This window comes from Camelus ferus, chromosome 10, assembly GCF_009834535.1.
Source record: "Camelus ferus isolate YT-003-E chromosome 10, BCGSAC_Cfer_1.0, whole genome shotgun sequence".
In the NCBI taxonomy this organism is placed as follows: domain Eukaryota; kingdom Metazoa; phylum Chordata; class Mammalia; order Artiodactyla; family Camelidae; genus Camelus; species Camelus ferus.
Genome location: NC_045705.1, coordinates 71,949,615 through 71,977,292, shown reverse-complemented (window position 1 = coordinate 71,977,292; position 27,678 = coordinate 71,949,615). Strand labels below are relative to the sequence as shown.

At 57.5% G+C, this 27,678-nt stretch overlaps 1 protein-coding gene across 8 annotated transcripts; it reads left to right on the top strand.

Annotated features, from left to right (window-relative positions):
- Positions 1 to 128: 128 nt before the first annotated feature.
- Positions 129 to 27,678, top strand: PHRF1 (PHD and ring finger domains 1). 8 transcript variants are annotated; one of them, XM_032490341.1, is made up of 19 exons: positions 145 to 284; positions 3,220 to 3,345; positions 3,834 to 3,949; positions 4,285 to 4,380; positions 6,378 to 6,592; positions 8,323 to 8,406; positions 9,762 to 9,880; positions 16,014 to 16,111; positions 16,356 to 16,531; positions 17,106 to 17,235; positions 20,316 to 20,443; positions 21,469 to 21,650; positions 22,023 to 22,139; positions 22,645 to 22,799; positions 23,341 to 25,935; positions 26,140 to 26,297; positions 26,476 to 26,751; positions 26,864 to 26,992; positions 27,371 to 27,678. In XM_032490341.1, the coding sequence occupies exons 3-19, from the start codon at positions 3,856 to 3,858 to the stop codon at positions 27,512 to 27,514; spliced, it is 4,896 nt and encodes a 1,631-aa protein (XP_032346232.1). In that variant the 5' UTR covers positions 145 to 284; positions 3,220 to 3,345; positions 3,834 to 3,855; the 3' UTR covers positions 27,515 to 27,678. The 8 variants fall into 8 exon arrangements, with proteins under 8 accessions (XP_032346234.1, XP_032346232.1, XP_032346229.1 ...); XM_032490338.1 differs by having other exon boundaries at positions 16,314 to 16,531; XM_032490337.1 differs by having other exon boundaries at positions 16,314 to 16,531; positions 22,020 to 22,139.

The window sequence follows — 27,678 nt, the reverse complement described above, 5'->3', positions numbered from 1 at the left end:
TCTAAACTGTATTTCCAAGTCTTGAGATCCCCGACTGCAGGGAGTGGCTCCTTCCTCCACCTCAGGCCCTTTTTCCCCGCCCGGGTCCCAGTGGTTTCTGCCAACGGGAGGGGCGGGAGGGCCCCGGAAGCCGGCTCCATGCACTTCCGGGTCGAGGAGCGCGCGGCGGCGGCGGCGGCGGCAGCGGCGGCGGAGGCGGCGGCGGCGGCCGGGCCTAGTCGTGGCTCTCGCTCGGGCGGCGGCGGCGAGCGTCCAGGAGCGGCCAGCGGGGCTCGAGGTTCCGGGTATGTACGAGGGCTGCGGCCTCCCGGGGTCCCTGCCGCTCCCCGTCCGGAGCGCCGGCCCGGGCGCCGCGCGCTTTGTCTGCGGCCTGCTCGGCGGTGCGAGGCCTGCGCCGCGCTGGCCCCGGGCGGGCGGCAGCAGCAAGGTGCCCGGGCGGGCGCGGGGGACCTCGCGCAGAGGCTGGGAGTCCCCGAGCCTGCAGGCGGGTTTCGGGGGTGGCCGCCTTCCTGTTCCTGGTCGCGGGCATCTCGCCGCCTGGTCCTGTGACACCCGCCTCTGCGCTGTCGCTTTCCCCGCGCTGAGCGTGACCCTTTGCCAACTCGTTTCCGGCTCCTGGTCGTCATGCTTTTATCGGCTTCGTCTGTGTTTTGACAGGCCCTTGTGGTTTACAGGGTGGTTTCCCGTTCCTTAACTCACGTAGTCTTCAGAGCAGTCTCTCGGGAGTAGGTATTGGCCTTCCTGTTTTACAGCTAAATAGATTGGAGCCCAGAGAGGTTAAGTAACTTGCCAACGTCACACAGCTACTGAGCGCAGAGCCAGGGCACTGTGTTAACCCAAGCCTTGATTCCTGGTCCTTTTTTTTTTTTTTTTTAACGAGACTTGTAGCACTGTCAACGTTGGAGTTTATATATTCTTGTTTTTTCAGCATCAGAGTAGTAGTCGGCCTGGTGAGCCACATTTTGGCCAGTGGTTGGCTGGACAGAACCTGAAGCTGAAGTGAGATTTGACCTGGGACTTGGCACACCTTCCCTCTCCCTGGACCACTCGGCATTTTTTCTTACGGGAAGAATGTTGAGTCAGAATGACAGCAGCTGGTTCTTTCTTTGCACCTGGCTGGTGGCGAGGCCCTGGCTGGGCCAGCCTGGCTTTCGTTTTCTCAGCAGCCCTCCAGCATGGACTCCTGGTGTCCATCCCAGCCCTGCAAAGACATTTATGGCCCTAGCTTATTGACTTCCACTGCAGATTACAGTTTTGAGGTCTTGTAGCCTCTGTGGAGACGATGAATGAAAAATGACAGTTGGCCTGGTGTGAGGTGTGGGACCAGGCAGGCTTATTCAGGGCCTGGCAGTGGGCACTCAGGTTGTGGTCCTGGCACAGTTGCCAGTCACCACACCAGGAACCTTTTGGTTCCTTAGCAATGGCTGGAATTGCAGGTGTTTTGGGTGTTGGAATTTGGAAAGAGAAATAACTCTTTCTGGCATAAAATTTCCCTCTAATTCCCCCAAATCGGGAGGCGGAGCGGGAAAACCACAGAGCACTGCCAGCGCTGACAAAGGTGGCCAGCAACCGAGAAGGGCAATGGGCTTTACTGACCATTGGTTTGGAACATCTGAGCAGAGGTGGCAGGCATGTCTGAGCTGGGGCTGCTGGTGGGGCCAAGAGGTCCTAAGTGGGGGTCCCCATTAACACTTGCTCTGACGAGAAAGGGGGTGCTGGGGGTTGCTCACTGTGGTTTCCTCCTCAGTATTTGTACAAGTGCTTGCTCTGGAAGGTACCTTTGGAGGCCCCCGGGCGCCGACAGAAGTTACTCTTGTGTGACTACACGGGAAGGGATGCTGCTCCCCCCACATGACTGAAGCTTGCCTGCTGCCTAGGGGAGGGTGTGAGGAGGCCTTTGGAGATTTTCTCACCATCTATGATGGGGGTGTACATGGCTCTCGGGACTAGACCCCCCAGCTGTGGGGACACGGGGAGTTGAGCCTCATTCCTGAGCTGTATTTCTGGCAAGCCCAGTGTGCCAGAGCCAGCGGGCCTCACTGACCTCTGCTGGCAGTGCTGTGATGCAGGCCCTGCCTCTCACTGCCCCTCACAGGCAGACCTAGGTCTCAGTCACCCAGGAAGAAGCTGGGGCTGTTTGTACTTTTGACCTTGTGTGTGTGAACTGTCCCTAGCAGGTTACGTGTTCTGAAGTTTTCCCTGTTAGCTTCATGGGTGTGAGCACTTATCTCCCTCAGTAGGTTGTGTTTCTCCAGGGCAGGAACCATGCTGCACACCAGTAGGGGCAGAGCGGGTGTTAGAGCAGGTGTCCCAGAATGACGCTGTCAAGTCCAGTCACAGCTGCAGCCAGAGGGTGACAGGTCCTCTTACATGCAGTGGTGCTGCAGCCATTGTGCTCACGGGAAAGGCGTCATCCTCCTAGACAGATGGTGGCACCATCATGTCCATTAGTCTGTGTTTCTCTAGCAGGAGTTGTGGCCAGGACGCAGGTGTGGGGCAGGTAGGGCCCCTGCTGTGTCGCTGATCCGTCAGGTGTTGGGGGTGCAGACCCTTAGCGGGTCTGTGGGCTGACTGTGGTGGATTTTCTTAATCTTAGGGTACTAGGAAGAAGAAAAGTGGGAGCTTTAGGAGGTCAGTAATTCCACAAAACCTCCTTAGTTTACTTTTTCCAGATAGAAGTTGCCCTCACCATTTAGAAAACATCTTCCTAGAATCCAGGCTTTGTATGGGAAGCGAGGCCCTCTGGGGTCTGAATCTGGCCTCGGCACCACCAGGAGACTGTCCCTTGGGGGAACCTGTACAATCTCTGCTGATTGCCAGGTGCACGGGAAGCGTGTATGGCCCACGGGAGAGGAGCCTGCCTGTGGAATGAGCCTTTCCTGGTTTCTGGGCACACCACTGTCAGCTCAGCCCCCTACCCCTGGTTCTTGCTTTGCCCCTCTGCCTTCTGGTCTCTCCTGTGACCCCTTTCCTTTGACCACGGAGACCAGACTTGGTCGGAAGCACACTCTGACAAGGAGAGGTGTTTCTTCCCTGTGTTGTTGTTGAGAAGGGTTTCCTCTCAGGGTCACCTGGAAAGTGAGGTGAGCAGCACTGATGGGAAAGGAACCCTGATTAGGAGACCAAAGTCGGAGGCCCTGGTGTGGGAGGGTGTTTGTGTCTCACTACAGTCTACATCTGTGAGGGCATTTGTCCAGGTTCTCTGCGTTGTCCTTGCAGTGGCCTTGTGGCACAGACAGGACAAGTGTCCCCACTTGGAGATCAGGAGCCTAGGAGCAGGTGCACACGGCAGCTGAGAGCCAGACCTCTGCTCACCGTGGGCCTGTGCGGCTCCTGGGCAGTCAGGTGACTCTTCCATGCCCCGTGGACACTGGGGCGAGGTCGGGGGGCCTCCCAGCGGTAGTCAGGTGCACGAAGGCTGGCTGACTGGCCTTGGCTGAGGGGGGTGTGCTAGGGGATGCGGGGAGAGGGCTCTGCTGGTCACCTGGGACCTTCTGATGACCCCCTCTGTTGAGGTCCTGCTTTGCCTCAGCTCGTGATAGGCCGTTTCACTGGCGCCTGGCAAGGGGGTACCCAGGGAGAGTTGAGGTGTGGCAGGTGCCTGATTGAGCAAGAATACCGCCAGTCTGAGGCTAAATTAGCTTCGTTGTAAGTTGAGATCTGGCTCTGAATGTGGCTCTGTCGATAGGAGCCGTCTGCATGTGTCCATGTACAGTTCTGTGTGCACTATGTCTCCCTGTCCTGGGGTGGATGCATGTCACCAGGCATGCCGTGTGTACAGAGTGACTGTCGCCTGGGACGGTGCAGAATGATTTGACTCTGGTTTCTTTCAGAGCTGAACTCCAATGTCCAGCAATGGATGACGACAGCCTGGACGAACTTGTTGGCCGAAGCCGAGGGCCAGATGGACACCGGAGACTCAGTCCTGCTGGCCCGGCCAGTGATGCTGGTGAGCCCCTCCGCCTCTTGCACCCAGAGCTGGGGGAGAGCAGGGTCACCTCACGTCTTCTCCAGGTTGGCTCTCAGAGAAGCCCAGTTCCTTTTGGGGGGTTATCTACACGTGTTGATTTTCAGCTTTCAATCTGTGAAAGATTACTTATCCTTTGCTTTTAAAGTGCGGAAGTGGTGCTTTTTTTTTTGTCTTTACGTTGAATGCAATCACTACAAATGTAAATTGAGCCAAAGGCTGCTGCTTTTCCCTGTGACCACGTACGTTTGCTGGGAACCCTGTTGGTAGGTGCCCTCTGAACTGCCCCTGGGCCGTGTTTTTCTCTGCTGATCTAGAAGGAAGCAGTGAGGACCGCAGTGGAAGCTCCGAGGACGACACGGGCAGTGAGCACAGTGACGAAGACGAGGAGGGGGACCTGGAGGACGGATCTGGTGAGAACGCTGCCCTGGGTCTCTTCACTGTGGCAGGGTTGCTGTTTACCTGGCGTCCTCGGGAAGTGGTTGTCTTAAACCACACTGGCCAGCTGAGGGCTCTGAAAGGCTGGGTCTTGCCTGCTGGTCCCCTGCAGCAGGCCTTCTCTTCAACTGGAAGGTGGCTCGCTGGGTGGTAGTCCTTACTCTGGAGTTCAGCTGATGACACAGTGGGAGGCCTCCTTTCTGGTGGCGGCAGGAGGGTAAACGCCTAAGAATATGGAGCAGCAAGAAGGGGCGTCCAGGGAGAGCACAGCCAGACTGGCCTGGCAGGACAGGACCGGGTTAGCATGAGCTGAGGTTTGTGAGGCCCGAGGACCACTTGCCCTGGACTCTCGCTTGTGTTGCTGTGTGCTGAGTTTCTGACTTCAGATGTTATCTGTTCAGGCCTTGTGGTGAAAGGTGAGAGCTTAGGGCCTGACCTGCAGCCCCATCCCAGCTCCCCAGGCGGCATGAGCTAGGACCTGTGGCCTGCTTGGCGTGCGGCCCTCCATGCTCAGCCTTGTCCTCTGGGTGCCGGGCCCCAGCTCGCGCCCATCTCTTTCCAGCGTGCGCACCCTTGTCTGGTCGGGACCTGTCTCCAGCAGCCTCGAGACAAGTGAGGGGTGGGTGGCTCTGGGTCTTGTGCACCTGCCTGTGTCTTTATCCGCCTCGCCTTTGTGGTCACTGCTCCTTGGAGACATCAGAGACATCCTCTGTGAGCCAGGACCCTGCAGATGGCCAGCTTCCTGCCTTCCCTTCGGTTCCTGAGCCTTCTGGAACTCCAGAGGAAGAACCAGGCCACCTGGCCGCAACCTGCTGTGGCCTTTAGCCAGGCAGGAAGTTGAACAGGGTCAGCTCTCGTCACTTTGCCATGCTCCACAACTCTGTGACACGAGTTTTGTTCGCGTCCTTGCTGGGAAGTGGGCTGTCACAGACACAGTGGCCGAGGGCAGCACGCATGTTCTCAGTTTTGTGAGTCAGCCCTGTAGGCACCTGGTCGTCCGCTGGGGTCTTGCCTCATGGACATCGAGGGTCATGGGGCCACAGTCCCATCAGAGGCCCAGGCTTCTCCCCCAGGGTCTCTGCTTGTTGGCTGAGTTCAGATCCTCGTGAGTGTGGGGCTGAATCCTGTTTTCAGGCTGGCTGTTGGGTGGAAGGCCCTCCTCACTCGGAGCCTGGAGGCCACCCCCTCTGGGGACCGTTCACATCAGCTGTTTTCTCTCTTGCATGCCAGCAGGGGCTCATCTGTCTGGCTTCTTTCTCTGCAACCAGCCAGAGAAAAAACTGCTTTTAAAGAGCTCAGCTGATAATGTTGAGCTGACTGGGATAATTTTCCTCTGCTGTATAGCTTCAGGGTCATAAGGTCCTTGCCCACTCTCAAACGGATCAGGTGGGACTGAGTCTTGGGGGCATGTGAGAGCCCTGCCTGCCACACTGGAGTCTGCTCTCTGCATCCGTGTGAGCGCGTATCTTTACTTTAGTAGGGTTGTGGTGGGGAGAAAACTAATGGAGAAAAAATGTCTCCTTACTTTCCTGCTGGTCAAGCCCCAGTCTCAAAGCCTTTCAGAAATTGGTGAGACCTGTTGTGGCCAGATTGCCTAGTCAGCGGTCTTTGCTGTCTGCATCCCAGCAGGAAGGGAAAAGAAAAACCTAAGTTGGGGGGTTCTTCCTGAAGGCGTCCAGCTCTCTGACACTGTGCCCGCAGAAGGGTGCTGAGAGTGCGTGCTGGGAGAGGCTTCAGCAGTTCAGCCTCCTATCTGGTGGCGGCTGGCGTCACCCCCCAGGCTCTGCTGCTTGGGGAGGGGAGGGGTTGCTGGTGTGGCTGCTCAGCCTGGGTTGCGTCCTCTTAGCTGGAAGCAGTTCAGGTGAGATGCCCGCTGAGGTCTGTCCCTCAGGGTGGACTTGGAACCCCACATTCCTGGGTGCGGCTGCAGCTTCCAGCGCTCCATCCACCAGTCGTAATCTCCTCTCTCAAGGCTCGGAAGGCTCCGAAGAAGACGGTGATGACGTGGACACGTTCACGACCGTCACGGACACTCAGGGGAAGCTGGAAGCCGACTGTGCGTTTAATTCTGATGATGATTCCGAGAGCTGCCCGATTTGCCTCAACACTTTCAGGGACCAGGCTGTGGGGACACCTGAGAACTGCACCCATTACTTCTGCCTCGACTGCATCTTGGAGTGGTCCAAGGTGAGCAGGCGGCTTCTCTCCAGGGTCTTCCTCCCTCTGGGATGGCCTCTGTGGCCCAGCCTGTGGGCACCTCTTGCTGGACTCCTCAGCAGCAGCAGTTGGAGCCAGGGGGTGGGGTCCCGGCTCAGTCTTTGCTCCGTTTCACGCTCTGGCTCTCAGGCTTGTTGGTGAAGCTGGCTGAGGGGCCGTGTGCTCGTGGAGCAGGGTGAGGAGGTGCTCCCTTGGGGACCTGGCTGCAGAAGTCCTGAGTGAACTAGGGTCAGCCTGCCCTGGCAGAGTTGGCCCTGGTGCTCATGTGCCGAGGTGTCATCCGTTGACACGGGGACCTGAGTCCTGCAACCAATAAAACGTGAGGGGGACTCCCCAGCCAGCCGCCAGCACAGCTGTGTCCACCAGCCGCTGGCCTCTCTCTCCACGCATTTCTCTGCCCCCTTGCTTCTCGGTCCTGGTCTGAGGTGGTGGAGCCACAGCCTTGGTTAGTTCAGGCTTAGACGTCTTGGGTTTTTGTTTTTGGTTTTGTTTTTTTGTTTGTTTGTTTTTTTGGCAAGTAAAGTGTTCCTTTAAATTGAGCAATAAGACAGGGTGTTTGCTGTTAATCTTCTAGTCAACATTGTATCGGAATAATCGGAGAAGATAAAGGCTTAAACATTTGATTGGAAAAAGCGTTATTTGCACGTAATAATTTTATCAGCGTAGGTGTTTTCTGAATGAACTGTTGGAATGGTAAGTTTAGCGAGATTGCTGGATGCGAGTTTAACAAACATTAAAAATTACAGTGCACTTAGAAATAAGACATAAAAAGATATACAAGACATTTAAAGAGCTTTTCTTAAATGCCTGAGACTGAATGAAGAAACACCACTTTCTGGAGGGAGTCTTATTCCAGAGATAGCAGTGGCCAGGCAAGTCTAGCAAAACCCTCACTGGGATGTTCGGGGCACTTGGTGGCTTGTGAGGTTCACACCAAGCTAATTGGGAACAAGGGAACAAGGGAGAGGCCCCTTACTGGATGGTCTAAGTTTCATACGATAGTGAATGCGCTGGAGTCGGTCTCAGAATGGGAGCTAGACCCTAGGCATGTGGCGGAGAGCCTGATGGGGATGGGCGTGCACAGCGGACGGCGGGGACGGGCTGCTCTCTGAGTGTGTGAGCCAGGTCAGGGGGCCCGGCCCACGCCCCACACAGTCCCCGTGGACTCAAGGTGGGACGTCAGCTGCACTCTTGAGACCTTCAGAAGGAAAGGCAGGTGGCCCTGTCGGAGGATGGGCAGCAGCTGTCACGGTGCATGCACCAAGAAAAGACTTGAGCCCGACCCTGCCTCCTTGGCACCACCACGAGTGGCCCTGCCTGGCCCCTGGGAGGCTCAGAAGAAAGGCGAGTGCCTGTGCGTGGGGGTGGGAGCCCCGACTTCTCCAAGGGTGGGGATGTGCTATGTCCAGCCCTGAGGCTGTTGTGCTGTTCCCCTGTGAGCTGGCGGAGTGAGCCTGGAGGACAGGCCCGCGTGCACACAGCATTCCTTGTGCCTCCCAGACCAGAATGTGTGCCCAGTTGCCCCGGGACCTGCCTGGCTGCCAGGAGCAGGTGCAGCCCAGCCCTGCCTAGGCCTTCAGTAAATACTGATTTGTAGTGTGAAAGGAATTTTTGACTTTTAAGTGAATTCTTTGTTTTGAGACAATATTAATAATGGAAATGATTCTATAAGATTCTCATATGATTTTTATTTCTTACAGAATGCCAACTCCTGTCCAGTTGATCGAACTACATTTAAAAGTATTTGTATTCGAGCTCAGTTTGGCGGTAAAATTTTGAAGAAGGTGAGTGTAGGTGCTGCAGTGGCACCCCGCACCCCCCACCCCTACCCCCGAGTACCACCCTGGCCCCATCTCGTGAGAAAACATGCTTGCAGACAGCGATTGGCTTTCCTGAAGCGAGTGAGCACTGGCTTTTTAGAAACCCATTGAGATGCCGTTTGCAGCTTCCTCTCCACTCCTGCTCGCCTTCCTGCGCTCGGAGCTGCTTCCCTCTTGAGCCGCAGCAGGAGGTGGTGTCAGGGTGGGGCTGGGCCTGGGAGAGGAGACCAGCTCCCCAGGGCCAGATTTCTGAGGGCTCGCGGCAGAAGTAGGAAGGCCGGGGAGGAGAAGGAAGGGGCCTGGTTCTTAATGAGAGAAGAGGCCTGCATACATCTGCTCTCGGTGAGAAGTGTGCTGGACACTCTTAGAAGTTGCACCTCACATCTCGCTGCGTCTTGTAGCCATAGCGGCTTGGGGCCCTGGCTCCTGGTGTGCAGACCTCTCCTGAAACTGGTGTCCTCCTAGCCATGCTCCAGGTCTATGCTGGTGACAGCAGCTTTGGTCTTGCTGACTTGGGCCTCCGGCCGCCTGTCCCGGCTGCTCTGCTCTCCTGCCCGGAGGCCTCTGTGGTGTGCGGCCTCGTCCAGTAGGCAGGCCGTGTCTACTCAGGCACCTGCTGGTGAAGCATGTGACCCTGAACGCTTCTCCTCCACCAAGAGGCCACTCACACACAAGCTCCTCCAGCTGGAGAACTGCGTGGTTCCAAGTCCAGCAGAGTCCAGGAGGCCAAGGAGGTCCCGAGTGTCCGCCTGGCGATAGGACAGAGGCAGAGTGTCACCTGCCATGAGCTTAGCGGAGGAAGTGTGGAGTGGAGGCCGTGGGCCTCAAGTGGGCTTGGGGGTGGCCCAGGCTCGGGGGGGCACATGCTGGCGAGCGTAATGGAGCTGGTTCAGGTCCCCAACACCCCTGTGAGGTGGGCTCTGTGCTTGGCGTGACGGTCACATCTGTAGCACCTTCAGCGTCGTTCTTAAGGAGCCGCGTGTTTGTGTCTCAGCCAGGTTATGTGACAGTTGCTGTCTTAACGCTGCTCCCTGTCCCCCGCCCGCCTTGTCTGTCTGGCGCTGCCAGTGCTCGGTGTCAACGCTGGGACCCTTCTGTGGGTCGTGCTTTGTTTTCTGTTGGATCCCTTTTTTTCTCAGGGCTGAGCTCCAGCGACAGTTAGAAAACGCAGTGATCACTGTGTGTGTGTCGGTCCACACCTCTGGGCCCAGAGCCCGTGCGGCTCTTGACCTGCTCTGGGTCAGCTGCAAGTGGTGATCTGAGCGACTTTGGGATTCGGGTCCCATGGCCCTGTGGTCAGCAGTGCTGTTCCGGTTCAGATTCCAGTGGAGAATGCCGGAGCTGGGGAGGACGAGGAGGAAGACCCGACCTTCTGTGAGGTGTGCGGACGGAGTGACCGGGAGGACCGCCTGCTCCTGTGTGACGGCTGTGACGCCGGGTAAGCCTGCGGCCCATGTCCCGTCAGCTCGCGAGTTCCTGAGCCAGCCTCCAAGGCCCCGTCCTTAAAGCAGCCTGCTCCAGGGTGTCCTGGGGCTGCACCACTGTGCTCAGTGACACGAAGTCCCCCAGAGGGGACAGCGGGGCCCTGGCACCCAGTGGTGTGCCCTTCAGCCCTCCGCACAGTGGCTGCAGTATGCTGCTTTGATTACTGCCACCTGTGCCCTCCCCGTCCCCGGATAATACCCTGAGATCATCTACAGAGATGCAACTAATACCTCAAGTGAGAAAGAAAAGGGGGCACATGAGAAGGGGCGGTGTGGGCGGGACCATGGGGGAACCACCCTTTCTTCGAGGCCAGGGCTCCAGGTGAAGCTTCCAGCCAGTGACACCCATGCACCCTGGGCCCTGGCGGCAGGGAGACTTTCACTCTCATCTCTCGACACTGGTCGGTCCCTGCTTCTAGTCAGACCCTCTCCTTGCCCTGGAGGTGGGGCACCTGTGGAGTGCTTGCATGTCCCAGTGTGGATGGTCAGCCCCACCAGGGCCCCCCAACCTCCCCTCTCCCCCTCCACCTCTCTCAACCTCCCCACACCTCTCGGCACCTCCCCACAACCCTGCACTGCCTTGCAGCCGCACACTCAGTCTCTGGCTCACACTCGTCTTCCTGTGGCAGCAGGCCAGCCTCCCCAGCATCTTGGCAGCATCTCCCACCTTCCTCCCCAGCTCCACCCCTGGGCTCACACATCGGAGATGAGGGTCTTCCTCGTTCCTCCGGAGTCTCAGATGGTACCCACCCTTTATGACAATTTCCTGAATGCTCGACCTCGGTGATCTTGCCTCTTGCGACTCCCAGAAGGTGGCCGTGTCTGAGTGGTGGTCCACAGCACGTTGTCACCCTGGGTCTGGACGGCAGAAATGGTGCCTTGGGTGTCCCGCAGGCTGTGCAGGCGCTGCACTGCTGTGGCATCACACTCCGTGCCCGGGTGGGGACACAGGGCTCCTGTATGGCTGCACCCCAAGCTCTGCTCCCACACAAATGCACCTTTTCTCCTGGGGCTGCGACAGCTCGGGGCCTGTGAAGGAAGGGCTGGGAATAGCTGGACGCTGCCCAAGAGGCCACACATGGTGGGAAAGTGAGACCAGGCCCTGGCTGCCACACCCTTCACCTGGCTGGCCCCCGCCACCGGCCTGCCTGCTCTGCCCGGCTTACCCATGCTGGACAACGAGCCCAGTGCCTGGTGGCCACGTGGACGAAGCTGATGGAACTTCCGCTCACAAAGCGCTGCTCTCCCCAAGCTTCTGAATGGAGCCCGCGGTTGTTCTTTTTATTTTTTAAGTAGGTTTTATTTTTTAGAGCAATTTTAGGTTCATAACAAAATTGAGTGGAACAGAACGTGGTTTTTTTTTTAGTTGAGGTCCAGTTGGTTTACAATTCTGCTTTCAGATGTGCAACACAGGGATTCAAACTTCTTGTGGGTCGTACGCCACTGAACGTTACAGACTGTCAGCTCCATTTCCCTCTGCTGCACAGCACACCTGTGTGTCTTTGTTTATACAGAGTGCTTTGTACCTCTTCATCCCTCACCCTGGCCCCTCCCCCGCCGAGCTGGTAACCACTGGTTTCTTTTCTGTCAGTGAGTCTGTGGGTGTTTTTTTATACCTTCCGTTTGTTTTATTTTTTTAGATTCTGCATGTAAGTGATAACATAAAGTATTTGTTTTTCTTTTCTGACATTTCATTTAGCATAATACCTTCCAGGCCCATCCATGTTTTTGGAAATGGCAGAATTTCATTCTTTTTTTATGGCTGAGTAGTAGTCCTCTGTGTGTATGTGTGTGTTTGTGTAAAATCACATCTTTATCCACTTGATCAACTTGTCTGTTGATGGGCACTTTGTGTTGCTTCCGTATCTTGGTAATTGTAAGTAATGCTGCCGTGAACATTTGAGGTGCACGTACCTTTTCAAATTAGTGTTTCATTTTCTTTGGTTAAATACCCAGAAGTGGACTTGCTGGATTATGTGGCAGCTCTGTTCTTAATTTTTTGAGGATTCCCCCTGCCATTTTCCACAGCGGCCGCACCAGCTTACATTCCCAGTGCCGGATCCCCTCCCTCGCTTGTTGTCTGTTTTATATACATTAACCCCAAACTCCTAATTTATCCCTCCACCCCTTTCTCCTTTGGTAACCGTAAGTTTGTTTTCTATGTCTGAGAGACTATTTCTGTTTTGTAAATGAGTTCATTTGTACCTTTTTTTTTTTTTTAAGATTCCATATATAAGTAATATGTGATATTATTAGTCTTTCAGTGTCTGACTTACTTCACTTAGTATGATAACCTCTGGGCCCCCTCCATGTTGCTGCAAATGGCATTATTTTATTATTTTTTGTGGCTGAGTAGTATTCTACTATATAAATATACCACATCTTTTTTATCCCAGTCATCAGTCGTGGACATTTAGGTTGCCTCCATGTATTGGCTATTGTAAATAGTTCTGCTATGAACATTGGGGTGCATGTGTCTTTTCAAATTAGAGTTTCCTCCAGGTATATACCTAGGAGTGGGATTGCTGGATCCTATGGTAAGTCTATTTCTAGTCTTTTGAGGAATCTCCATACTGTTCTCCATAGTGGCTACACCAAACTGCACTCCCACCAACCTCGTAGGAGGATTCCCTTTTCTCCACAGGCTCTCCAGCATTTGTCATTTGTGGACTTTTGAATCATGACCATTCTGACTGGTGTGAGGTGATACCTTATTGCAGTTTTGGTTTGCATTTCTCTTATAATTAGTGACATTGAGCATTTTTTCATGTGCCTGTTGGCCATCTGTATGCCTTCTTTGGAGAAAGATCTGTTTAGGTCTTCTGCCCATTTTTTGATTGGGTTTTTGTGTTTCGTTTTGTTTTGTTTTTTTTGAGTTGTATGAGTTGTTTGTGCATTGTGGAAATTAAGCCCTTGTCAGTCTCATCGTTTGCAAATATTTTCTTCCAGTCTGTAGGTTGTCCTTTTGTTTTATTCATGGTTTCCCTTTGTTGTGCAAAAGCTTTTAAGTTTAATTAGGTCCCATTTGTTCATTTTTGATTTTATTTTCCTTACTTTAAAAGACGGATCCAAAAAGATAACTGCTGCGATTTATGTCAGTGTTTTGCCCATGTTTCCCTCTAGGAGTTTTATAGTACCCAGTCTTACGTTTAGGTCTGTAACCCATTCTGAGTTTATTTTTCTACATGGTGTTAGAGAGTGTTCTAGTTTCATCCTTTTACATGAAGCTGCCCGGTTTTCCCAGCATCGCTTGTTGAAGAGACTGTCTTTTCTCCATTGTGCATTCCTGCTGCCTGTCATAGATTGACCACAAGTGCGCGGGTCTTTTTCTGGGCTCTATTCTGTTCCATTGACCCATTTGTCTGTTTTTGTGCTGGTACCGTGCTGGGGCGGGTGTTTGTTTTGGGGGGTTTTGGGGGTCTTTTGGGCTTTTACCATGGCAGAAGGCGTTTTTGAGTTCCAGATTTTCTAAACACTTTTAAGAGGCTATTGAAAATGACACACAACAACTGTATCTCAGAAATCAAGGTTCGTAAGCAGGAGCACTGAGGGCCCTCCAGTGGCAGTCAGGGAGCCCCCTGCCCCTCGCAGTTACAGGTGTGTGATGTAACACGAGTTTCACGGGAGGGCGGCAGGCTGTAGTCGTTAGTTTGGGGATCTGCCTGTGCCGTGTAGGCATCAGCTCGGCACCCAGGTGCCCTTTCGTTTTCCACATGTGCACACCCAGTTGGTTGTCCAGCTGCTGCTTGGTCAGTACGGGGCAAGCAAGGGCACCTCTCCCTCGGCCTCCAAAGCCCCTTCCTGCCCCACCTCGTACCCCAGCCTCAGCAACACCCCACCCACGTAGTCCTCCTCTGGGCAGGCCCCTCTGGATTACAGGCAGGCCTCATCCTCCGATGGCGCCCCAGGCCAGGGCCCCGGTGGGTCGGCCTAACCGTATCTGGATGTTACGGTGTCGACGGAGTTGACAGTGGAGGTGCTTGGGTTAACTTGGTGAGCGGTTAGATGTGTAAAGCAGTAGAGTGCTGGGTTGGTTTGCTGCAGTTGGCTGGCTGTCCGGTCAGCTGCCTGCTTGCCCAGCCTGCCTTTTCCTGTCTTTCTCCACAGCTGCTGCCACCAGCTCCCACTCGGTGTCCAGAACAAAGAATCAGTACCATGCTGTTTTGATGACTGTAGCTTTGTGGTGTAATCTGAAGTCAGGGAGCGTGATTTGCCAACTCCATTCTTTTTCAAGACTGGTTGGTCTGAGCCTACAGTTCTTGATTACATTAATCCTTTGCATCAAGATCCATTTAAATTCTAGTAACTTATAACAGTGACCCTTGGGGGGTTTTACAACTTCGTTAAAATTCCTTTACTGTAAAGTACATTTATAAATTTAATGATATCTTTTCTTTTTGTGTGCTTGAATTCAGTGGAGAAAAGAACTCAAGTACACAAACTCCTGCTGGATCTGGAGCGTTAAAACTTGATAAATGCAGTGATCCATATGCTTTTAGACATCCTCACTGGTACATTCGCAGTTAGCTGAATTTTCATATAGTTGTCTTTCAGTTAAGATCACAAGTCTAAGATCACTCACGTAAATGAGTGAATTTCAAAGCTCTCTTGTGGTGCCTGAATACGCTAGATTGTTTGACCGTCACATGAAACACAGAGTATTTGTGATTTACGTAAAGGTAGTTATTCCCGAGCGAGGCACCTGGGACCTCCCTTGCCACCCAGCTGTGCCATCCCTGTTGGAAGTGGTCATCTCGGTGCTTGTGTAAGCATGGGGTCCGCCCTGGTGGCGGTCGTGCGGCTCTCCCTTGTCCCATGGCCTCAACCACAGCCAGCCTTCTCTCTGGAGTGACTTGTGGCTGCAGTGGCTAGGCAGTCACCTGTCACACCTGCAGGCCTCTGCTCAAGGCCCTGAAACTTGGTGGCAAGAACAGGGCGGAACCATATTGGATCCTTGGAATGCTCTGTAAGAATCTACCACTCAGTTCTTGATTTCCTTCCCGAGACCATGTGGGGCGGGGGAACCTTCTCAGGCTGGAATCTACTGGGGCTTCGGGGCCCCACAGTACTCTGTGTCCCAGGGAGGGTGGCCTCCCCACTCGTCCCCCTGGTCTCATGTGAGTTCCCAGCGTCAGGTTGTGGTGGGCTTCTTGCTGTCAGCCGGTGGCTTCCTGGACCCTCACATGCTTCATTGCTGTGAGTGGCACACAGTTTCGAAGTGGAGTTGGACCTGGGCTCGGGTGTGTGGCGCGGGTCAACGTTGGTTCCACCTGGCTCGGCACTGTCTGGGGCCTCAGGGTGAGGTTTGGAGAATTCTGGCTCAGGCAGCCCAGCCCAGCGTGCCTTCCCAAACTGCTACCCTTGAAGACAAGTTAGAAGCAGCTGAAGGGCAGGCGTGGTGAGGCAGCCTTTCCATGCTTGCAGCCAACAAAATGCCCTCCGGCAGCTCCTCAGGCTGGACTGTGGGGCACCAACGCCTGAAACTTGGCAGGGGGCTGGACGGACCAGCTGACGACCTTCGGCCTCGGAGGCCAGCCTCCCCGGGATGTCGGCCCTACCCATGCGCCCGTCTTCTGCAGACCCCACGCCCAACGAGCCGCTCGGGTCCAGCTGTCCTTCCTCAGCTCCGTCCCTCCAGATAGTATGTCTCCCATGGAGGGGTTGGGGGCCGTTAGGGCCCCTTTGGAGGGCGGAGAGGCCCAGAGGTCTGCAGTGGGCCTGTCCTCCCAGAACGCTGGCGGGTAGGGCTGCGGGCAGGTTAGAAGAGCAGTGTCTCGAGCTCCAAGTGCCTGGACTTCTTAGCTGGCTGGCTCCCCTGTGTCCTCTCGAGTCAGCCCAGGCAGGCCCTTCCCAGCTGCAGATGTGGTGCCTTCTCCTTGTGCCTCCCTCTTCCAAGGACGTGGATCAGGGATCCCTGCCACAACCTCACTGAACCTTAATCGCCCCTCAAAGGTCCCATTTCCAAGTGCAGTCACATGGGGGTAGGGCTCCAACACGTGGGTTTGGGGGACACAGTCCACTGCAGGGTGCGCTGTGGTCCTGGGGCTGGTTGGGACAGTGAGGCTGGGGACACTCTTGTTCCCCTAGGTACCACATGGAATGTCTGGACCCCCCTCTTCAGGAGGTGCCAGTGAACGAGTGGTTCTGTCCAGAATGTGCTGTCCTCGGAGCTGCCCCTGCCACTGGTAATGCTCTGGCCCTGCCCGCAGGGGCGGCGCCCATCCATGGGGAGAGCATATGGGGCTTGACAGCAGGGCGGCTCCCTGTTGCACTCCTGGCCGGGCCAGGGGGCACAGCTGCTTGAGGCTGGACTGGGGTTGGTTGACTGGGGCTTCAGGGTCTGGAGGCCCGGGCTCCAGGGAGGTGACCCCGCATCCTGGTACTCAGCACTTGGCGGAGTGCACGTCAGCCTGGGTGTCTCCTTCCAAGATGTGGATCCTGTGAGCGAGGAGGAGGTCTCCCTGCTCTTGGCCGACGTGGTGCCCACTACCAGCCGGCTTCGGCCCCAGGCAGGGAGGACCCGAGCCATCGCCAGGACGCGGCAGAGTGAGAGAGTCCGAGCCACTGTGAACCGGAACCGGATCTCCACGGCCCGGGGGGTCCAGGTAGGTGCTCACGCTCTCAGCGGCGGGACACTGTCGGCAGTGTGGGGTTTGTGTCTGTAGGCCCTGCGTTCTGGCCCACATGCAGAGAACAAAGCCCAGCAGGCCTGAGGCAGCAGGAGCAGAGAGCTTGCCCCAAGGGTACCGGGCTGGGCCAGTGGCTGGGGGCCCGGCCCGCAGGTGCGCCATGAAAGCTGCCCGGGAGGCTTGGGCCCCAGGACCCGGTCACAGATGCCACACCCATCACACGGGTTCTCAGGGCAGATGCCTGCAGTCCTCCTGACTTCCTGTCCCCTCCATCCCCTGGTATCCCCGAGACCCAGCCACACCCCTCGTCCCTGCCGCCCCCACTGGCTCTGCGCCTCCACTGTCAGCTCCTTGAGGTGCACCCAGCCCTCTTTGTTGCCCATTCTTGCCTGACCTGCACCTTGGGAAGCCTCCCAAAACCCCACTTCCCTCCGGGCCCCTGGAAGCCCCCAGCAATCTGTCTGTTTTCTGCTGCCGCCGGCTAAGGGTATCCAGCTTCTGGGGCAACCAGGGGCTCCCTCACTGACCAGCACCTCCCTCTGCCGTATAGCACGTCCCAAGGTACCTCATGTCTTCCCTGCTGGATGAGACCATCGAAGCCGTGGCCGCTGGCCTGAGCACTGCTGTATACCAGTGCCCCATGACGCCGCGAGCCCCTGCCCGTCGGAGGAGGAAAGCAGGTACATGGGGTGGGGGCTTGGCTGCAGGCAGCTCCCCGAAGGCCAGCATGGTCACTTCTGTCTCTGCACCTGGTTTTCCAGGGTAGCCAGACCTCCACAGGGCAGCCCCTCCAGCCGCGGGGCCCGAGGCTGGTTCCTCCTCTGAACACCCCGTGGGCAGTGCTGTTTGTTCAGCCACAGCCTCTGCACGTGCGTCGAGTCACAGCCTCGCGTAGCTGGACAGGAGTGTCCCAGAGGGCTTGGTGGGGAAGTGGCGCTGTCACTTCTCTGAGCCTGGTGGCTCACAGTGAAGCCCTGTGCCTGGGCTTTCCTGGGTGGGAACAGCTGGAATGGTCAGTTCAGTGTCCTGTGTTGTTTTGGTGCTGTTGGAGTTTCTAGTTCTCTCTGTGTTAGTTTTGGTCCCGGTAGGTTTTGTCTTTCTCTAGTAGTGTGGTCCCTCCCGGGGAGAGGCTTTTAGCCCTCGTAACCCCGCTGACGACCTCTAGCTCTGCTCCGCCGTTGTTTGTTGGTTGGCGTTCAGCTCCAGAGAAGAGCTTTCCTCTCCCCTTGGATTGTCTGTTTAAGGCGGCAGACTTAGTGGATCGCTGTTTCAGTCCGTGGGTTACACTCTGGGGTTTTCTAAAAACTGACTTGTTGAGATGGCACTGGTGCCCGTGGCCTTCCTGGTGGCTTGCTGTCCCTGTAGCGTCAGGAGCTAGTTTTTGTCTGTCTTCGAACTTGGCTCTTACGAGGTTCTGCGTGTGTGCTCTCGTTTGTGTCTCAGCAGTGACTTTGGCGTCTGTGCTTGATTTCAGTGTATCGCTGAGGAAGATGCCTGTTGCAGGAACACACCTCGGTGTATCCGTTTACCCATGAGAGGGGTTTGGGTTCCTCTGTGTAGAGGTGCTGCGAACGGTCTTGTGGCTGCTCTTCCCTGCAGGCGGACGTTTCGTTTCTCGTGGCCGCAGAGCAGCAAGGACTGGCTGCACCATCAGTAGACGTGTGTCTGAGGTCACAGACCACGTCATGACCCGGTAGCACAATGAGAGTTGTGGGGCCTCGTCCTTGCCACGCTGGGGTGTGCGGGGTGCCTCATGAAAGTCTCCAGGAGTGTGCGGACCTGTCTTCCTGTGCCTCGTGTGTCCTCCTGTGGACTCAGGCCCTTCCTCCCAGTGGGGGCTGGAATTCAGAGGCTAGACCTGAGGTCTGTTGAAGGTTGGTCCGTGTTTCTGGCCCTTTCAGTACACAGAGCTGGAAACTGCATCCTAAGATCATACTGATGCTCAACTTGAAATTCAGGATGATAGAGGTTGTCTCCTTATGTCTTAGGCCTGAGTCTCCTTTTTTCAGGTCAAGAATCACGCTTCTCAGTCCTGACAGCACCTAGGCTGTGCAGAGAGCCATCTCAGAATAAGAGCCTGAAGGCGCTGCGGCTCCTGGGGGAGACAGGGTCGGCTCTCCCTTTGTCTGAGCGGCTCGCGGTGAACACTCCTGGGTCTGGTTATTGCGTGTCCTCTGCTGTGGATTTCTTAAGCTGCTTACAGCCGTGTGTCAGGCCTGTGACGCACAGGGAGAAAGGAGCAGTGCCCATGTAGCCATCTCGTCGCTGGCCCGGTGACTCCCGGCCAGCGTTGGCTCGTCCATCTGCCTCCGCCACCTTCTGTGTTATTAGGAAGCCGATCCTCATTTTACCTACAAGCGTTTTGCAGTGTATTTCTGAAAGAGGGAGTCTTCCTTTTAAGTTCATCACAATCCCATTGTTACACCTGAGAAACAAGCAGAAATTCCATAACACTGTGAAATGGCCAGTCAGGTTCAAAAGTTCTAATTGTGTCATAAATGTGATGGAATTTTTAAAAGTAGCTTATTTGAATCCAGAGCCAGACGAGATCTGTGTTGCCCTGGTGGCTGCCTGTCCAGTGTCTCTGGGTCCTCTTGAATGTGGGAAATCGGGTCTTCTGTCCAGCGCTTCCCTCCTGGGCAGTTCTTGCCCGCACACTAGCAGACAGCAGCACCCCTTGCCTGTCACAGCCGGGTGGTTAGAGCTTCAAGGCTCACTCAGGCGCAGGTGGGGGTTTTGTTTGCTTACAAGTTGCTGGCCGGTGTTGGGGGTCCTCCAGCAGGCAGTTCCTCCAGGCTCCCTGTTCGCAATCAGGCAGCCATGGGGCTTGGGGTTCAGCTCCATGAACTCACTGGGAAGGGAAGGAGAGGCTTCCCTCCTGTACCGGCTGCTTCCAGGAGTGGGGTTTTCATGGACAGCACGAGTTAACTAGCACCTTCGTCTGTTTCCTGCGCTTCCCAGTTCTCGGAACCTCCGGCCTGCTCAGAGTGCCCCTCAGGGGAGATCAGGTGGGGCTTGTGGCTTCATCTTGCACCTGTGGCTGAGACCTGTTGGGTGTGCTTTCATAGCACACATCACGAGGGCCAGTCTCTCTTCTTGGAACCCCTCTTCTGTGCCAAGGCTTCTGAGGGCCCCAGGGGCGTCGGGGCATCCTAAAATTAGGGAGCCACGTGGCTGACGTGGCTCATCCCCAGTAAGCCTCGAGCGCCTCAAGGTGGCTGAGGAGGACAGGGCGCTGGTGGTTTTGCAGTTGAACCTTCAGGATCTGTTTTACTAGAAATGTACCATGAAGTCACTCGTTTCCAGGCCTCTGGGAGATCTCTCCTCTGTGGTGAGACCACCAAGTAGATACAGAGCTGGGGTCCTTTATTTCCTTTTACTCTTGATTCTCAGGGTTTGTGTTTTCTAATTTAATTTTGTTTCATAGTTATGTAGAATACCTACGGGTTCTAACAGGTTTACAAATCAGAGTAGACTCAGACTCACTCTGTCCTCGCTCTGCACTGCCTTCTCCCCTCCGTCCTCTGTGGGTTTATTTTCCGTGTAAAGACCCCAGGCCACACCTGAGACTAACATGATGCTGTCTGTCAGCTGTTCTTCAATTTAAAACTTGTGACCAAATTAAAATGAAAAGATAATCACACCCGAAACTGGGATGGATAGTTATTGTAGGCTGGGTCCTGGGGGGAGGGGGCACGCAGGGATGGGGCGGGGGTCCGTGCACACAGTGACGCGTGTGCTCGCAATGTGCTCCTTGTAGGAAGACGGAAGAAAGCGTCGGGAAGAAGGAAGACCCAGCCCAGGTCATCTGTGAAGAGCAAGAACTCGGGGACGAGGTTGAAGAAACGCCAGGGTCGTGGGAAGAAGAGAAAAGGGAAAAAGATCAAGGTAGCATTTGATGGGGGTTCACACTTGGCAAACTTTAAATCCTTTGTGTAGGTGCATAGTAAGAGTCACAGAAATAGCCTCTTCTCTGTGTTTACTTGGAGATTCCCAGATAAAAACACGTTTCTGCAGTGTGGGTTGGAGATGGGACTGACAGGACATGTCCAGGACCGCATGGAGCCGGCTGTCCTGAGGGACTAGGTGCCATTCCTGGGACCGCAGGGGTATGCAGAGGGGCCACCCCTCGTCAGGGCTCCAGACTGATTGTTCCCTGCCAGGGGCGGGGCGGGGGGCCAGGTATGAGCTGGGGAGGGGGAGTTGAGAGAGGCCAGCAGCAGGAGTCCTCCGGCAGGGCCTATGCCCTGGTGTGAGCAGCAGGGTCCAGGCTGTGTCTGGTGAGGTGGCTCGAGTGCGACATGCGTGGACACTGTCCCCTTCAGGCCATTCCCGCCCTCAGATTGGTCTGCTGGCGAGCCTTCAGGGCCCCTCTCCCATGCACATGGCGGCCTGTGTGACATGGGCTTTTCTGAAGTACTTTTCCTCAACCCTGCTCTTGGACTGGCTCTTTAAAACATTTTAACACGACAGACAGGTAGAGCTGGGTTCGCGCTGTCGTCCACGTGTCTGCTATGTCTTTATGCGAGTTCACAGTGGAGCTCGCTCCCGCTGCCCAGTCGGCGTCGGCTCACGTGTACTTGTGTGAGAACACATTTCAGCTTTAAGTGGAGTGCGTGGACATCTGGTCAGCCTGTTTGTTCAGATGGCCATCCCCGCCGTCTCCCTGCCGCTGGGCCTGAGCCTGGCCTGGTTGTGTTCCCACAGTCACCAGAAGGACGGGGTGTTTTCCTCTTTGTGATTTTCGCTCAGAGCCGAGACCAGAGGTGACAGCCCTGCAGTCGTGCGAGGTGTGGGACTCTGTTGGGGAGAGGCCCGTCCGTGCAGCCCTTGGGCTGATCAGTGGTTGAAATCTGGACCCGTAGACTCCAGACTGGTTGACCACTGTCTCTTTCTCTGTCCTATGAGTTCAGTGTGAAGCCACAGCTCGTACCCGCCTCGCGCGGACACTGGGCCTCCGGAGGCCAGCCCATGGAGCCTGCGTCCCCTCGGTGTACAAGCCCGCGGACCCCTCTCTGGGGCTGATGCGTGCGGACATCGGGGTAGCCTCTCTCTCCCTGTTTGGAGACCCCTATGAGCTGGACCCCTTTGACAGGTGACTGTGGCGGGTGGGGCTCGGGGGGGCCTCCTTTCTGGGGGTTGTGTACACCCGCAGAATGCGTGTTTGTGGAATTTCTGCCTTAGTCGTTCCCAGACTCCGTTAGGTGGTGAATAGGAAGGACATTGTGCCTTCTTGTCCCCTAATTTGGAGAAGGGTCTGCCCCCACCCCATCCCTGCTCAGAGGTTCGGGCCACCCCAACACAGAGCCGCCGCGGGGTCCTGGTTCAGTGTTGCCTCTTGAGTGCTGCCACGTGGGACCATGCTTGGCCCACCCTGCCAGGTGCTGTGGAGAGGGCTGGGGTGTCTCCCTGGGCCTCAGGGTGCAGGCTCACCCATTCCCTTTGGCCTCTGTCCTCCGTCCAGCAGTGAAGAGGTGCCTGCAACCCCTGCTTCCCCTCTGAGTGCCAAGAGGAGGGTTCTGTCCCAGTCAGCCCTGCGCTCTCACCAGCCTGTGGCCAGGCCTGTCTCCATGGGGCTCTCCAGGTGTGTCTTGTGGGGACAGGATGGCCGGGGGTGGCGGTGCCAAGGTAGGGCCACCGGCCAATGAGGACCATCTGGTCTCCGTATTGGTAACCTTTGTGGCCTCTTCCGTGGCTCCTGGATGAGGAGGTGCTGCAACCCGTCCCTAGCCAAGGGCACGGGGATGAAGGGGAGGCCGTGGCCCCCAGAGGCTGCCTCCACATCCCACCTCTGCCTCAGAGCCCACCAGCAGGGCTGGTAGGGAGTCAAGCTTCTCTTCTATTTAATTCTCAAAAAAGGAACCAGCAAAACCAGTAGAGCTGTTGCTCACCAGCTTCTGCTGGTGGCGTCCCGTGGGGGAAAGCATCAGATCAGATGCTTTCGTCAGAGAGACACGACACCCTCTACCCTTTCGTCAGAGCTGCTGGCTGGGGCCCACTCCTTCCCTTGGGGGCCCCTGCCTGCTGCCAGGCTGGGTCTGGGGTGCAGAGGCGCTGATGGCAGGGCCTGCCCCGGGTCTGCCCTGCAGGAGGAGCGCTCCTGCCCCGGTGCCCCAGCCAGAAGTCCACGAGGACGCCGTGCCTGACCTGCTGGGCAGCATCCTGTCGGGCCAGAGCCTCCTGATGATGAACAGCGCCGACATCATCATCCACCGGGACGGTTCCCTCAGCGCCAAGAGGGCAGGTGAGGCAGCTCTGCCAGCGCCGACCCCCAACCCCGAGTCTGCGACCCACAGGTTCCAGTTGTGGGCAAGGGTGCTGAGCTTCTGAAGATGCGTTTCCGTCACTGAGTTTCCAAGCTGATGACGTACAGATGGCTGGAGTTTCCCTGCAGCCCGCAGGCCCTCCTGCCGTCACACAGCTGCCTCGAACCTCACGGCCACGGGAGCCAGCCCTGGGCCTCTGCACAAGTCGGCATTGGCGGGTTTCAGGGCGGCCTGGCTGTGCAGGCACAGTCGGTGATAGGCCAGGGTGCTGCCCCTTTTCAAGTGTGCATTACAGGCTCAGGCCATTTTTGATCCAAATAGCGTAAAAGTAGCAGATGAAGCAGAAGAGAACAGTGGGCAGCACCACAGGGGCCTCAGGCCCTGCCGGAGGGCAGCCAGGCAGCACTGAGTAGAAGGGATTTAAAGTGCATGGTTTCAGAGAAAGGCACTCTGGCAAAGGTTGAACTTTTTAAAGACGTGGATGGGAACTGATGGCTGTTTGGCTTTTTGTCTTTATAGCTCCAGTTTCTTTTCAGAGAAACTCAGTTGGTCCACCTGGAGAGGGAGAAGACACCGGGTCTGGGCCCTGTCTGCAGCCCAGAGTGACTCACTCAGGAAGCAAGCCACAGAGCTTAGGGTCCAGGTGTCCGGGCAAGGCCACCCCAGGCACACCCCCGGCTTCACCTGGCCCTGCCTGTGTTCCTGCGCCTGCATCGGGGGCCCCTGTGAGACTAGAGTCCTTGGTGACCCCTCAGGCGGGCCAGGCCCAGAACTTGTCCAGCGTGAGCAGACCCGGCTTAAAACAGAGTGACGACTCACGATTGAACGGCGACGCCAGGCGCTCTATGCCTCTGAGATCAGTGTCGTCGAAGGCCTCGGGTGGTCGCTCTGACTCGCCCCCTGGAAGCGTGGTGCCGGCACAGGCCCCGAGACCCGCTCCCAGGAGAGCTGACATCGCCAGGCTGCCCAGGATACCAAAGATCAGGAGAGATGAGAGCTGCGGCCGGCGGGAGGACAAGGTCCCCACGGGCGGGCAGCATGTCGACATCCCCAGCTCCTGCATCAGCCGGCTCACGGGCCGGGAGGGCCCCGGGCAGCCCAGCTGCGGTGCCCGGGTGGAGGGCGAGCCCAGCAGCAGGGGCACGCAGGAGCCCAGCACACCTTCCGGGGGTGGCCCCCAGCCCCCCGCTCTGCCTGGCCCCTCCAGGGGGAAGGGTGTCGGCTCGACCTTTGAGAGCTTCAGGATCAATATTCCTGGGAACACAGCCCACTCCAGCAGACTCCCCAGCCCTGGCTTCTGTAACACCTTCCGGCCTGTGGATAGCAAGGCGCAGAGGAGAGAGAGCCCCTCGCCCCTCTTCGCCGTCAGGAAGACGAAGCAGCTCAAGAGCGAGATCTACGATCCTTTCAACCCCACGGGCTCCGACTCCAGCTCCGCCGGCAGCAGCCCCGAGCGCCTGGGCTCCAGCCTCCTTCCCTCTGAGATCACCCGGACCATTTCGGTGGACAGTCCGAGGGCCCCAGCTCGGCTGCCCGTGCGTTGCGTCACCTCCTACACAGTGCAGACTGGCTTTGGGAAGGAGCCCCAGCCCCCCCAGGGGCCCTCTGGGCAGCCTGAGCTCCAGGACAAGGAGGAGCCCACTGAGGGCCAAGGCGCTGCCACACAGGTGCAGGGGGCGTCCCCGCCCGAGCCCTGGGGGGACGAGGACCGGCCACCCCGCAGCTCCTTCTTTGGCTCTGAGGGGCGGACAGTGACCTGTGTGACTGTGGCGGAGCCGGACGTGCCACCCAGCCCCAACGCCTTGCACACAACCACCCACAGGGTCGTGGAGCTGCGGTCCCCCACCCGCTCCCGCTCCACGTCCAGCTCCCGCAGCAGGAAGAAAACCCAGAGGCAGCAGGCCGCCAGCAGGGAGCATGGGAGGGCCCGCTCCGGTTCCCGTTCGTCCCACTCTGGGGACAGGAGCTCTCGGTCGGCATCGCCACCAGCGGGTGAGGACCCGGCTAAGAGGCACCGACCCAAGGTCCGGAGCCGGAGGTCTTCCAGTGACCGCTCCAGCAGCCATGAGCGAGCCAAGCGGAAGAAGGCCAAGGACAAGAGCCGAGAGAGGAGGAGGGGCACCTGGGGCCGAGGCCGGCGCAGGTCCCGCTCCGGCAGCCCCGGCAGCTCCTCCTACGAGCACCGCGAAGGCAGGAGGAAGAAGAGGCGGAGGTCCGGGTCCAGGTCTCGGGGGAGGGAGTGCTCGCCCCCCAGCAGCCTGGAGAGGTCCCGTAGGCCCAGGCACCCCAGGGAAAGGAGGGACCGGCCCCGAGAGAGGCGTGGCTCCCGGGAGAGGAGGAAGCGCAGGTCCAGGTCACCGAGCCTGGAGCACAGGTCCCGGGAGCACCGGCGGCCTCGTTCCCGTGAGAAGCGCCCACGGCCCCGCCCCCGCTCCCCGGAGAGGAAGCTGGCCCCGAAAGAGGCTTCTCCGGTGCCCCCTGTCCCAGAGGAGCCCAGGCCAGACAGGGAGCACTTGGCCAGGCCCCCGGCCTCAGCAGGAGCAGACGCCTTGCCGGAGGGGGTCGAGACGGACAAGGGCCCCCCAAAGGCCGCCCCAGTCCCAGAGGCGCTAGCCGAGTGTCCACTCGAGGACCTGGATTACGGCGACTCTGTCGAGGCGGGCCACCTCTTTGAGGACTTTTCAAGTGAAGCCATCTTCATGCAGCTTGATGACATGAGCTCTCCGCCCTCCCCTGAGAGCACGGACTCCTCCCCAGAGCGAGGCCTCCTGCCCAAGCCTGCTGTGCCTCCAACCAGCCAGCAGCATGACGCCAGCCTGGCCATGGCCACGGCCGCCATCAGGAGGGAGGTGTCGCTGATCCACAGTGAAGATGCCACACAGCTCCTGCCCCAGACAGAAGGCCCCCAAGAGAAGCACTTGCTCCCGCAGGACATGGCTGAGGCCACCACAGTGCCCAGCACCCTGGGTGGCCAGGCCGTGGGTGGGGCACCCGTGGTGAAGGAGGAAGGTCCTTCTCAGAACCCCTTGCTACGGGCTAAGGCTCTGGTGAAGAGAGTCACCTGGAACCTCCAGGAGGCAGAGAGCAGTGCCCCAGCCGAGGACAGAGGCCTGCGTGAGTAGGCACTTCCCGGGGTGGGGGGTTGGCGTGTGGTCTTCTCCGTGGGTGGCTCACGGGCCTCCTTCACACAGAGGGATGGCTGCGGCCTGACCAGTGGTCCTTGCTGCTGGGATGCTTTTCTGGAACTTTCTAGCCAGGAAGCAGCCTTCTAGCCTGGGGTGGCCACAGAACACTCACCCCTGCTGTTTTGGCCCTCAGGGATGCCGCTCCACAGACCACAGAAGCCCCGGGAAGGGGTCCGGGAAACCGAGGACGTGGGCCCCATGGCTGCGTTCCAGCAGGCACCTTTCTCTGAGTCCCTTCCCCCTGGTTACGTGCTTCCGGACTCTGGCTTTCCCGATGCCAACCCCTCTCAGGTGGGCGCCTAGACTGGAGGGACGTGGCCTCGTGCCCAGGCCATGCTGGCTGGGCCAGGTCGGGGCTGAAGACCTCATAGTGCCACCCCCTTTCTGCCATGGCTCTGACTGGGGAGTAGGGTGGTGAGCGCGGTGCCGGGAGCTCTACAGAGGCTGAGTGGGATTTGTTCTTGCCCAGGTATATGGCCCTAACCTGCCTCCCGCCCTGGCTCTGCCTCTGAGCATCCCGCCCTACGCACCAGTCAGCCAGCCCACGGTCCAGTTCATCCTGCAGGGGAGCCTTCCCCTGGAGGGCTGTGGGGTGGCCCAGAGCCCAGCCCCTGTACCCGCCATCCTGACCACAGCCTCAGAGCCACCTGGCCACGCGGCCGCCACTGCCACCACCACTGCCAACAACTCTGAGGAGAGGACAGCTGCTCCCAGGCCAGCCTCAGAGAAGGCCAAGAATGAGGAGGTGAGTCCTGCCCCCCTCCCTCCAGGGGCAGGATGATGGGAAGCCTTGTGCCTCTGGCCAGAGGGCCCTCTAGGCCTCTGGGTGGGTGTCACATGCATGTTCTCACTCCCAGTACATGAAGAAGCTGCACGTGCAGGAACGGGCCGTGGAGGAGGTGAAGCTGGCCATCAAACCCTTCTACCAGAAGAGGGAGGTGACAAAGGACGAGTACAAGGACATCCTTCGCAAGGCCGTGCAGAAGGTGGGCTTGGCAGTCGCCACCTGGGGGGCCGAGACCCTGCCTGCTGACACTCTCGGGGGTCCGTGAGCATGGAGAAGGGTGCCCCAGGCCAGCCCGTCTCCCTGTAGCCGCACCGCATAGGTGGTCATGGGGGCTCACGGCAGTGGCCTCATGACTTGTTAAATAGACCGAGTAGCATGAGGTGTGGGAAAGCAAGACTCCGAGAGATGACCCGTTCTCCAGCCCAGGGTGGGGTTCGTGGTCATGATGTGCTGGCCCGGCTCTATGGAACCCTCAGGCTGCCCATTGTCCCTCACGTGGTCCCCAGGGCCCAGTCACTGTGGTCACTGAACATGTGGGGTGTGAAAGGACATCTGTGTAACTGGCCCCCCCCCCCAGATCTGCCATAGCAAGAGCGGGGAGATCAACCCGGTGAAGGTGGGCAACCTGGTGAAGGCCTACGTGGACAAGTACCGGCGCATGCGCAGACACCGGAGGGCCGAGGCCAGCGAGGAGCCGCCTGCCCCGGGCCCCGAGGGCTAAGGCCTGCCCAGCGCCGTCCTGGCTGGAGTGGAGGAAGCAGAAAATTCTGGGGACACCCAGAACTGTTTTCAGGGTTCCTGTGATCACACGTGGTCTGTGCACCTGTCCTGTTCACAGTTTAAAACTAGACTTTTTTTATTTGTACATTATAGATACACACTGTT

What these genes read in the sequence shown, in the direction of transcription:
- PHRF1 (XM_032490343.1), top strand. Translation starts at nt 139, where the DNA reads ATGCACTTCCGGGTCGAGGAGCGCGCGGCGGCGGCGGCGGCGGCAGCG. An exon ending in GGACCTGGAGGACGGATCTG is followed by an intron (nt 4,381 to 6,377) that starts GTGAGAACGCTG and finishes TCCTCTCTCAAG; the next exon opens with GCTCGGAAGGCTCCGAAGAA. An exon ending in GTCTCCATGGGGCTCTCCAG is followed by an intron (nt 22,140 to 22,644) that starts GTGTGTCTTGTG and finishes TCTGCCCTGCAG; the next exon opens with GAGGAGCGCTCCTGCCCCGG.